The sequence below is a fragment of the Mastigoproctus giganteus genome, chromosome 4, assembly GCF_048544385.1.
Source record: "Mastigoproctus giganteus isolate SK-2022 chromosome 4, ASM4854438v1, whole genome shotgun sequence".
NCBI lineage: Eukaryota > Metazoa > Arthropoda > Arachnida > Uropygi > Thelyphonidae > Mastigoproctus > Mastigoproctus giganteus.
Window position 1 is genome coordinate 51,232,850 of NC_143578.1, and position 12,601 is coordinate 51,245,450.

At 35.2% G+C, this 12,601-nt stretch overlaps 1 protein-coding gene across 5 annotated transcripts in view; it reads right to left on the minus strand.

Moving 5' to 3' along the window:
• Positions 1-12,601, minus strand: part of LOC150086729 (uncharacterized) — a 72,012-nt gene that overhangs the window by 13,605 nt on the left and 45,806 nt on the right. For 4 of the 5 annotated variants that reach the window (XM_090372715.1, XM_090372716.1, XM_090372720.1 and 1 more), the window contains one exon: positions 1,439-1,540. In XM_090372715.1, coding sequence (XP_090228841.1) covers positions 1,439-1,540 — 102 coding nt within the window. Of the gene's footprint in view, positions 1-1,438; positions 1,541-5,004; positions 5,324-12,601 lie in introns of those variants that run through there. The other variant, XM_090372717.1, reaches the window with a different exon arrangement.

Here is a 12,601-nt window from a genome sequence, read left to right on the forward strand (position 1 = left end):
ATTCTGGCAATCATGGTGCATTCAGCCAATAAAAAAAATAATAATAAAAAATTAATACACGATTGGTAGTAATGGTATTTTATTATTTCAGCTTACGCCATTTTATTATTTCATCTCACAGACCTGTCTATCAACAGTTCACAATTACCTTGTTCACTAATTTCTCTTAAAATCTTTTTAAACAACAACAAATTTCAAAATCTCTTGTATTCGATATTAAAAGTCCTTAAATCAACATTAAAAAATACTGCTGCTACTGCTACTACAAACAATTTAATAATAAAACAATTATCAACGTAACTGCAGTATACGAATTTCCAAAATCCCATAATAGATCACAAAAATTAAATAAAATAAAATGATCCATGTTGTTTTTGGTGCTCAAACAAAAGTTTATTTTTGAAATAGATTCCCAATCCAACAGATCTAATGGATAATTCTGGATGTTGGCTGGTTTTAATAGATTATCAATTTCTTAACACTTTTGAAGAAATATTTTTCCTTAAAAAAGCTACTACTAACTTTACATTAATTTTAAGAGCTGATACATGCTTTATAACTTCTTGAAAAATTCAACGTTCAGTTTCTCCAAGAAAATCTAAAAATCATGCTAAAATTTCTTAGTGTATAAAAATCAACAGTAATTATAAAGAAACAAAAATCATAATAAAAAATGTATTCAATTCAATAGAGCTTATAGATATTTATGGATTCTGATTAGCTTTAATAAGTTATCAGCTTCTTAACACTTTTGAAAAAATATTTTTCCTTAAAGAAAGCAACTAATTTTACATTAATTTTAGTAGCTTATGCATGATTTATGACTCCTTGAAAAATTTGAGCATTTCCAACGTTCATTCAGCTTTTGAAAGAAAATTTTAAAATCATGCTTAAAATTTCTTAGCATATAAAAATCGACAATAATTTTGTGAAAAAAAAAAATAATATATAAAAACCTGAAAAAACATTAAATTTTACAGAATTTCAGCCACAGAAATAATCATAAATACTGTGCAAAGGTCAATCGGGTAATCACTTTTGTGAGCACAGGCTAGCAACGATACTCAAGGTTACTACTTAGTTGTTCAAGGTTACTAAGGATAGCAACTGGTCTGGAATTCAGGATTAAATCTTAAGACTCATGGAAAAACCAGCATGAGGTTTTCTATTTCTTTTTGTTGGACGGCTAAAAATAAAAATTTTGGTTCTAAAATTTATAACAGAGGCTCAGCAGCAAAAAGTGCATTTCAAAGTAAAATGAGGACTGGGGTGGGGGGTCTGTTGAATAGACACTAAAACTTTAAACATAATCATTTAAAAAAGAAAATCAGAAATAGGATTTAAAATAGAAGAGTAGTAGAAAATACAGTTCACAATAATTTCAAAATTAAGCCAATGAAGCAAACCCAGAGTAAAATCAAATGAATGAAAAACTCACCTTTTTTAAGTAAGTAGTGGGAACAAGGCGACTAAGGTCAGCCAGACAGTTGTTCATCCTGTCTCGCCGCCTCTTTTCAATAATTCGATGAGACATGGGATCCTGGAAAGATTAATGCTACCTTAGATTTCAAGCAAAGCTTTATTTATTGAAACATAAGAATTTTGATAACATAATAAGAATTTTATAAATTTTATTAAATACTATATAGCTACATTTAATAATTAAGCAAATCGTCATGGTGGTCTTTAACCAGCTAGGAGTCATTTTGACCCTATTCATGAGGGATTTCAAAAATTTGTAATAGAAAAACTATCACAAAAATCTAATTCAACACAATTATATACAGACAGACTGAACACTGTACACAAAAAAATAATATCCAACAAAACTGAAATTTTTTTCAAATATAATTCTGTCTTCAGTGGGAGCAGAAAGAATCCTGGTACAGATTTCTGAGATGTATTCTAAGGTTTAAAAATAATAATGAAAGAAACATCATTAAACATGCACACTTCTGAATAATTACAGAGGTATGGCTTTTTGAACAGTAAAAATAATAAAATAAATTAATAAGAGGCCACATAGTATAAATAAACATTTTGATGGATGTGTCTATATTCTTATTTACTTTTTTTTATTATTATCATATTATTATTTTTTTTTTACCATTCAAAACTTGACCAATTTTTAAAATTAAAATTGAATTGAATTAAATTAAATTTGGTCTTGTTTATATTACTTTTTTTTTTTCTTATTCTGAATTCTAGTCAGATTTTTTTAATATTACTCCAACATGCACACAAAGCTATGTGAAGTCTTTTAAGCAGCTATATGCGACCATGGAAATTTAGCCCCTTCCCCATTACATGAATAAAGTCCCAAAAATATCGCATTCATTTTTCTGCTATCCCCATTACATGAAATATTCACATTCAGTAGCCCATCATCGCAAGCTTGAAACTAGTATGATGTACTGTATGTATTTTTTAAGTAACTTTCTCTTTTACTTTTCGGTCCACCTCCCTCCCAAAATCAGGGCACTGGTGTAGCCGCACCATAAAGTGATGAGCCATTCACATTTTTTCATTCTGAGAGTTGGTGCCAGATGCAGCTGCTTCCATCCTAACATGATCCTGACTCAGTGGACACTACCATATCACTAGTTCCGCCACTGCTGGGGGAGGGGGGGCTCCTAACGGTTATTTTAACATGGTTGTTAAAGAGCACGTGAGGCCTGTTCATGAATCTCATGGGAGTCACAATTTGTAGTTTTCTACTGACCTGAATTCCCTTCCCTCCCAGTCATACTCAACAATGCATGGCAAGAATGGGTGCTGGCATCATGATGCAAGGTGCACCACCTTTGGATTTCGAATAATACACAATTTTTAATATTTCCCTTAATTTATTATAACATTAAAACAATACATTCTACAAAAAATTCTACACAAAACGTTGGCTCAGCTGTACATGTAAATCGGTCAAACTTAACTTAAAGATATTTCATGTATTCGAAAATTTGGTGAACAAAAAATTATTCCCACATACACCACCTTGCAAAATAATCCTGCCAGAGCCCATAATAGCCAAGGTTAACATTTGGTGGAAACAAATAATGAACTGAACTCGACATCTTGAAATCATAAATCCTTCAAATTGGGTAGGTGCGGGCGGGGTATTGATTCAATAATCTGTAACATCTGTATCAAAGAAACAAGGAAAAATTACTGGAAAAGCTTTTATCAAACTAGGTCATCCCGTCACCTTAGGTTAACAAGATATCCTAGTTCGGCAAAAACATTTCCAATAACTTTATATTTTAATCAGTAATCAGCTTTAATTTTAAATCACTACGAAAAAGCTATGAATTTTGTCGAACTTTTAGACTAAATGAAAGGTGTAAATTAATATGTAGAATGCATTCATTACCTTATGAATATTACTAATAATAACTATTTATTACTAATAAATTTCATATTAATTAAAGATACTATATACCGAATATTTACTAATTATTTATGTGAATGAATTTGTAAAATAATTTCGTTATCCGCCGCAAGATGGCAACACAATTACTGAGAATTAAATTCCCTATCTGCTACAGCTGTGTTGTTGCAGCATAATCTTCCTCAAAATTCCCTAAAAACAGTTCGGATAATAATTATTAAAGGATTATATATCAACAAAATCTGTATGTATAGGTGTAGATAGTGGCGTAGCTACCATGTAGGCAGGCAATTGCCTCCGGGCCCGGGCCCTTTAGGGTTCAGGCGTCTTTGGCTGTCTCCGGTAGGGGCCCGAACATGTTCTTTGCCTCCAGGCCCGAAAAAGGATAGCTACGCTATAAAAGTTACTGTAGTATTTACATACTACAGTACTAATGAATATTAGTAAGAATAATAGTAAGGATATTCAAGAAATACTGTAATGAAGCCAGATGTAAAAACTAATAATTACATTATTTCATAACATAAATTATTTCGTAGACGTTGCTTGAAGTAAATTATTTCGTCAATGATGGCAGTGAAATATAAATTATCTTAGATGTAAATTATTTCAAATGTCACGGCAGGATATAATAGAAACGTGTAATGATTTTTTCATTAAAAGGTCCCTCTACCGTGTTAGAAACTTCTTTGGTAGAAAATAATAATATTGTAATACTGATTTCACTCCAGTACAAGATGGACATATTCGCCTTTAGGCGAACTTCAGTATTCTTAGGACCATTTTCGAAATATGCGAGGAATTTTCAGTTAAGAATTTTTAAAATTGCACAGGCTGATTGAAATTTTAGAAACGTGCTAACTTTATAAGCATTTCAAAAATGTCAGGAAAAGCAAAAATATCTTTTTTAGAACTGAACACTTTTTGTAGAACTATAATTTATGAAACCCCTACCAGCAGCAAAACAGCATCATGTAATAATATTATTACGTAATCAACCGCACGTCCGAAGGGTAGCCCGCATCTGCCCATGTTCGAGCATCAATATAGTTTTGCCATCGCGGGAAACAACCTTTCCCTGCCCCATATACTGGGGTTTCTAAGAGCTTAATTGGGGTTTCCATCTTATGGGTAGTTCATTTCAGACTTTGGATAAAACACACACACACTTTGAATACTGAATAAGGAATAAGACGTATAAGGAATATTTAATCTTAATTTTATTAATAGAATAAAATTAATTTTACTAATTGATCAATTTAACAATAAAATTGATTGTTCATTAAAAAAAAAGAAGTAAGTTCCTCTCCGGTAGAATTCCAGAATTTCAAGAGAGGTGGAAACACTAGTACTGTACTAAAAGTTGTTATTAATGCTTTCCGTAGGTACAGTACACAACGCATACTGAATTATTTAACTGTGTACGATAGTAATAATATTATGGTACACAGCGATAATAATATTATCGTATGATAATAATTAAATATAGATTTTTAAAATAAAAATAATGATAATAAAGGTGTCAAAAATATATTTAATCTTACAAATATATTGTAATATTTACTAGTGAATAACCTCATTATACATTAATGGCATAAACAGGAAATACACTTTACCTGAACCGACCTCTATAACCACCCCAACATTAACATCCTTTGATGACTCCAATCAGCACCAAGGCCTCATTAAATCCTTCTCTGGTCACTGCCACTATTATCATCCCATTTCTGTGCATCATGAAAGGTATGCATACAATGCGGATATCATCAATACAGACATTTCCGTTAAAGTTTTTCCCCCCTAGGCAGCCGGTAGTAGAGATGCCCAATTTATCTCTCCCTGTTCCTCGTTTTCATTATGTGACTAGCGCTACCATAGTACACTTAACTGTTGAAAAATCAAGCGCCAACACCGTCGCTCGTGCCCCTCGTTTGGCCTTGACTGAAGCAAGGCGGAGCAGCTGTGGTAAAAATGAACATTGAGGTCACACCGAACATCACGTGCTATGTCGGCAGTCACCGTGCTCCAACTTCTTGTGCTCCGCTAGTTGCTGCTGCTATTTCAAGGGTCTCCACACAAGGGATTTTTTTTTTCGCTCTTGTATTGTTTGTTTGATTTTTTTTCGTTGAATCCTATAATTGCAATTGCGTGTTAATTAAGAAGGTAACGGACCATTCTTATCCATATAATAAGATACTGACTGACTCTCGATTTAAAAACATTTTTTATACCTGTACACAGCTGAATGAAAACGTTTCAAATGCCAAAGATTTGTTATTCTCGGAAGCACTGAACAAAGATGTAACTAGATCTCGTAGGAGTTATGAGACACCATTACAAAGGGTAGTTGTAATTCCTTGAAAAAGAATTGAGGGGAGAAATGAGCACTCGACTTTCGTTAATTTCATTGAAACGATGATTTCAGTTGTCTCAATGAAACGGGGAACGTTTAGTTTTTAGCTGAACATTTCTGGCAATAGAAGCAATATACTGTTCCTCGTTTTGTTATACTGTATTTCTTTTAAGCATTCCTAGACAGACGCAGAATTTGTTGACGATGGAAACTGATTCCCTGGCCAGATGGCCTTCCTTATGCCAAACGCTAATAAATAATGGGATTTAGCATGGCCTACTTTTATATGAGAAACTCCGTAAACTCCATGTGTACAATGGTTAATTCCCCCCCCCCCCTTGTTTGGTGTGTCTGGATGGACTCAAACAGTACTGAAAGAATATTATAACTTAAGAATAACTAACTTATGACTTATGAAAAAAATCCGTTCGCAAATTTCCGTCAGCACCTCTTCTGTGTCAATGTTTCAGCTTATATATTTCTTCCTGTTTTTAATATTGCTAGTCATATGATATATAACAAAAAAAGTGACTTGTAATTAAAAATAAAAGATAATGTACACTTGTTAGATAAAATTAAATACAACAAATTAAATTTTATATAATCAGTGTACATTATTTGGTTATTATTTTATTATACGTCACCTGTGAAATATTTTTCATTCGTTCTAAGTACTCCCAATAACCTTTTTAAGTACCACCCGGAAGGGATAAGCATTCCCATGGTTGACAACCACTGCCGTATCGGATACCATCCTTCTCAGCTCAGTAAGCTAGGAGACACGTGCTTAACCTCTAATGGTACGTACCCAATTACGCAATACGCAAACGGGTAAAAATAGCAGATTTATCCCAATAAAAAATATTTAAAAAAATAACCACAGTACAAGAAAACTTTAATTATTATTATTATTATTATGATATATTATTTATCCGAGATGGGAGGGTTCCACACCGTGATGGGTACTGGTACCAAGTTTACAGGACAGTTTTATTATTATTATTTCACCCTGATGGGGGTTCTACCCCGTGACGGGTACTGGTGCTAAGTGCACAGGGTGATTGCTGTGTCTGGTGTTACGGTTGGTCGAGGAACTCTCTGACTATCCTACAGATATTCAGGATTGCGACTTTCTGGGAGACCTATTGCTGCTAGCCTGTTATTTAGGGTTTTTAGCAGCATACTGGTGGTTGACACGATGAACAGAATGGTCGTTATTTGTTGCATATGCCACATCTCTTTGATCTCTTGTCTTAGGTCCGTTTACTCCTGATCCTGAAAACCCTCGTGGGTTTTCTGGAGGTTGTCAGTGTTGGGCGCCACTGTCATTCATATTTCCTTATCCACATGAGTCATTTCCGGTCTGTTGTCCATGATTGTCTTGTTCGTCATTATGGCGCGGTCCCAGTATATCTTGTGGGTTTGGGTCTCTACTATGGCCTGGGGCTCGTCCTTGTAATACGGTACACTTTCTTTGATCAACTGGTATTTCCTCGCTAGTTTCTGATGTATTGTCCTGGCTGACTCGTCGTGTCTACAAGTGTACTCTGTCTGGGCGATCACCTTGCATCCTGCGATGATGTGTTGGATCGTTTCTGAGGCCAAGTGGCATCGTCGACATGTGTCACCCGACATTCCGGGCTCCTTTGGGATGTACTTTCTATAGTTCCTTGTGTTGATTACCTGGTTATGGATGTCGAGTATGAATCCTTCAGTCTCAATTGCACAGGAAGCACTTCAAATTTGTCGGGTTGGATTATGTTGCCATACGAGGTACAGCCTTCTCTCTTGTGGTCTTGTGGTAGTCATACGAGGTACAGCCCCCCTCTCTCTCTCTCTCTCTCTCTCTCTCTCTCTCTCTCTCTCTCTCTCTCTATTTTTTTTCCCCTCTGGAGTGGACCCCAGAGGAATCTGGCCCACCTTTTGGCAACATCACGAGCACTATTGGGACTGGCCCACCTTCACGTGGTGTGGACAATTACCCAGAATCATCTGTCCAGGTAATTGATGTTTCTGGATAGCCAAGTGGCCAGAACAGAACACACACAAACCTCCGTCACACACATATCTGGCCCATTTGTAGTGATACTGTTCTTCACAGAGATACGAGGTGGAGATGAACTGACGTTCAAGGAGCCGCCCTTTACGAAAACACATGTCCACATACTGGTTACAGCGCCACTTACTCCACTGTCTTCCTCGGGAGACTGTCTCCGACTTTTAGAACCGACCCCCTCTGCCTAATTATTATTATTATTATTTCATTTATTTTGCTCAGAAATACTTCCATACATCCATACTTGTATCTGGTCATTTAATAAATTTTCTGAAAGCATATTAAGAAAGAATTACGTCGTTCCTATTTACACAAATCAGACCTTCTTCATATACATCCTGTTTATATCAAGGGAAGTTGTATTGCTTGATCATTGACGCCAAGCCTGTACTTCTAGTATTCCAGCTAGGTTTAGATTTCCTATTTGTTCTTACACAACAGAACCACCTCCATGCTTATATCAAAGTATTTTTAAATAAATAAATGCATTTCCTAATTATTCTGATAGCAAGTTTAATTTTTATTCTAAGTAGATCACTCATCACAATTAAACACCCAATAACATTCTAACTGGCTGCACAATCTTGTCTATATTAATCTCAAAAAATAATAATAAACAAAGAAAAATAATAAAAAATAAACAAAAATAATAAATGTATTATTATTAATATTATTATTAGCTATATGGTGCAAAGAAGCCTGAATAGACGGAAACTTTTCCTCATCCTGTAATTTATTCTGTCCTGGATTCCTGCATGTCCTGGTCTTGCATCACTTGAACTGTGTAGAATTCCAAATTTAATCTCGAACGTAAATAATATGAAGAATTCTTTGAAACATTTAAAACGAAGTACTGTATATAAATAACAAACCGAAGTTTTCAAAGTTCGCTTTTTATTATTTTATTTAATTAATTAATTAATTTTTTTATTATTGTTTTGGTTTCCCAGAACACTGACTCATATGAGAATACGATACGACGATTCTTAAAAGATTAATGTATCTCGTAATATATCTAAATATATTTTTCATTGAAAAGAGAATATTGCATATTTATTTGAAGTACGATAAAAACACTCGACGCTGCTCATATTCACAAACGCTCTTATTTTGAGAACGAAATACGAAACCATCGTCTGATTTCGTTTCATGATGCGCAGTAGCTAGAATCGTTGTACACAAGGCTGTTGCTAAGGTCTACTTGGGATTTTAATTTTATTTTAAAAGCGCTTTCTATTCTAATTTATTTAAAAAAAAAACAAAACATATTTTATTCTTCATTCAGGTAATAAATACGCAAAACAAATATCTAGGTCCGCATTTATATGGCATGTAAATACATGTAATAATTTCCACTAATAAGTGTACTTTGCACTGCGCATTTACTGCGCCACCTAGCCCAATATATAAATAAAACAAATTAATAGAATAATACTATAAAATGCGTGTCAATCTGCTAATTTTTAGTATTTCAAAGTAAAAAAAAAAAAAACAGTAAATAAATAAATATTATTTAAAAATAGTATTTATTTATCCTATACATTACTGATTTTTCTGAGCATGGAGAGTGCTACACTTATGCCATCCTAGTTACAACTCTGCATATGTACAGTATAGTTATATAAATTTGTTCATACATATATATATGTTTATTGCAATCAGTAGACATCAATGAACGTTACATTGATGAGTGATGCAACACTCATAATAGCAGTAATGCTACATTAATTGTGAAATTAGCATGATATATCTTATCATATCATGCTAATTAGCAGCAGAGCGACTTACCAGAATGAAACCACATGGTCAAGGTCGTATGAAATGTTTTATTCAACAGCAAATGTACACAGACATACAGATGTGTCTCTTTATCAGGGACGGGCCATCCCGAGGGTGAAAGGGCTGCACTCCACCCGGGTGTCACTGTTCAAGGGGCACCTGAAAAATTGAAACTTCGATAGGCACCCGGGCGCCACATACCCTACAAATGCAGCTGCTGTTTATTATACCACTTATGACAGCGACTTGAACGCTGTCATAAGTTCATATCGCACTTGAACCTGTGCGATACTTTTTGTATCGCACAGGTTTGTAGGTAATTGGTATAATTGAACAAGCATCTATAAAATTTATAACCTTGAAACGTACTCTCAAAGACTTCTTTGGTGCTCCTTTCAAATTAAAGCAAATTCGCTTGATATCTTGCCACCGTTGAAATTTTCATCCCAGATTTAGTCTCCACATGATAAATCGCTAGAATGTATTCAGAAAATCTTCAAATATTTTTGTTTGTTTACAGGAATGGAATTAAGTAAAGACCCTTCTTTATTCAGTCTCTTTATTTTGCAGGCTGAAATATTTCTTCTAGTTAAGATTACTTTGAAGACTACTTACCGGCTGTATTGAGGCTCGTCTGGGTCTGGCTAGACTTCTGAGACTGGAGGAATGCAGGTCACTTCAATTTTAGCGACCGAGCTGAAGGGTAAAGTGCGAGGATACAGCAGTACACGCATTTTGAGTTGATCGTGGTTCAAGGCCATATGACTGCTAAATACAGTGATGTTCTTGTAGAAATCTTTATTGCAACAACAACAGATACATTGTGTACTGTATTCTCTATCTTGTGTTCTCTTGTATTGTACAACAGAACCTCATAAATCCGAGTCTTCGGAATGTACCACGTGTCAGATTGTTGAAAATTGTGGTCTTTTTTTAAAGTTATCCACATAGTCTAAGTATTCAGTGATAATTTTTGTTATTCGAAAAATTCAGGCAATCCGATAGCAGAATTTAATGCGGTCATATACAACATTTTAATTTTACTGATGTGAATTGATGACGTGGCACATTATAACCATAGCTGTTTACGCGCTATAAAAAACCAAAACAAACAAACAAACGGATGTGAATTCTGGGAGAGCTTTCGATTGTATAATAAAATAAGTACGCTTTTTGTTAAAAATGTTGTCAGAAATCACATTTGAATATTTTATTAGAATAACGTTAGCTCTAATATTCGTATAACCTCCATAGAGCGATAGCCATTGGCATTACGCCAAAATACAGACCCCTGCTACCGGATTGGTCATTGGATAGAGTGCTTGCCTAAAAATAAAGATCTCGGGTTCGAATCCCGACTCTGACATGGGCGTTGCAGCATTTTTTTTTTAATGTGAGTATAAATGGTACGATATGATTTCAGTATTTGAATTGCCTTAAAAAACAAATATGCACTACTAAGTGCTATACTGTGAGCTAGTGCTATGCAGTAAATGGTGTACAATCCAGGAAACATTAAAACAGAAGAAATTGGAGTTTGGAAATTATTAATGGAACAATGTTTAGCCTATTTAATGCCCAATCTCTGAAGTTCTAATTTTATAATTTTAAGTCCTAAACTCATCTGACCCTATATCAGTGGCGTAACTACTATATCGTCTTGTTCGTCACAGCAGAAGCGGGGACATCGAAGGGCCTGCACGATTGGGTTGGCACAGTTATTAAAGAGCAAGGAAAAACAGAATTTGTAGTTTCACTACAGCCAGGTCTTGGAGTATAAACAGAAACATGTATTACGGTTTTTCATCCCGCACAACGTATATCGGCTCCCTCTCTCCCACACACACACTTATTCAGCCATAAGTTCCATTACACAGAAGAAACCGCATAAATTGGCATACCAAATACAAGCTAGTTGGTACACCAGTTCAAAACTTCAAAAACAGCAGAGATTCGAATTAAAAAAGATACTAGCAGAAAGCCTTTGTGGTTCTTGTTTTGGATTTTGACCTTAATCCATCCTGGACACTACCTCGCCTCAATTCTTATAACCAAGTTCTGTGTTAAAATTTTGCAACTCCAATTTCAAGGATCCAAAGCAGTTTTCTTCGCATTTCCACTGTCACAGTTAAGTTGTTTTGGGTCGTCCAGCAGTGCGTTGTGAATGCAAGTTAGATTTGGTTGTTTAAAGAATTTGGGACGAATCTTCACTTGATGGTTTGGAACATTAACGTATCGTGTTTGCAAACTGCGTGTGCTATATGATCGGTATGGCTGTTTCGCGGGATGAAAAACCTCAGTGGGGAAAGCAACTTTCGTCTGAGAAGACGGTATACAAAAAGCAAAGAATTTTTTTCAGTCAAATACAGACCACGGATGTAGTAGAATCGGGACGACGCCCGTGCACATTTTTTAAAGCGATCTCTCCTATTTTTTATAGGTATCTAGACACTTAGTCCCTAATGCGATATATCGTGCAAGTCACCGAGTGGAGATACAGTATAAGGGATTTGCAATCCGATCGGTATTACTCTCCACATCTGTAACTTACTAATATGATTGGCTTGCAAGGGTGGCAGAGTACTTAAAGATATGCCAATCAGATTACAACAAGCTTAGGCTTCTTCGTTACTGTATCGCGTTATATTCGTTACCTACGCAACTAGGTCGTTTGACGTAAAATTTACCAAAGGCTGCAGAAGTCCTGTAGTCTGTTACGGAAATTGAACACTTTTTTTTCAAACAGGTGGCAGGGTACCCACTGCTGACAGAGAGATTGTTTATTGGTTGTTGTAGGGTTTAGGCCCACCAGCAACGTAGGCCATACTGGGCAGTGTAAATAAGTCTGTAAAATGCGTGTGTTCTGTGGACGAAAATTCCGAGTTTCAGGAACAAAAAACCATGCTACACTCGTCTGAGACCGACTAACTCAGCCACGTTGTTAAAAAGGCCATAAAAAAATACCTCCTGGTGTGAGGAGGACGATGATTAATACCAGCTGTGCTACCCACGAAGGCAAACAGTT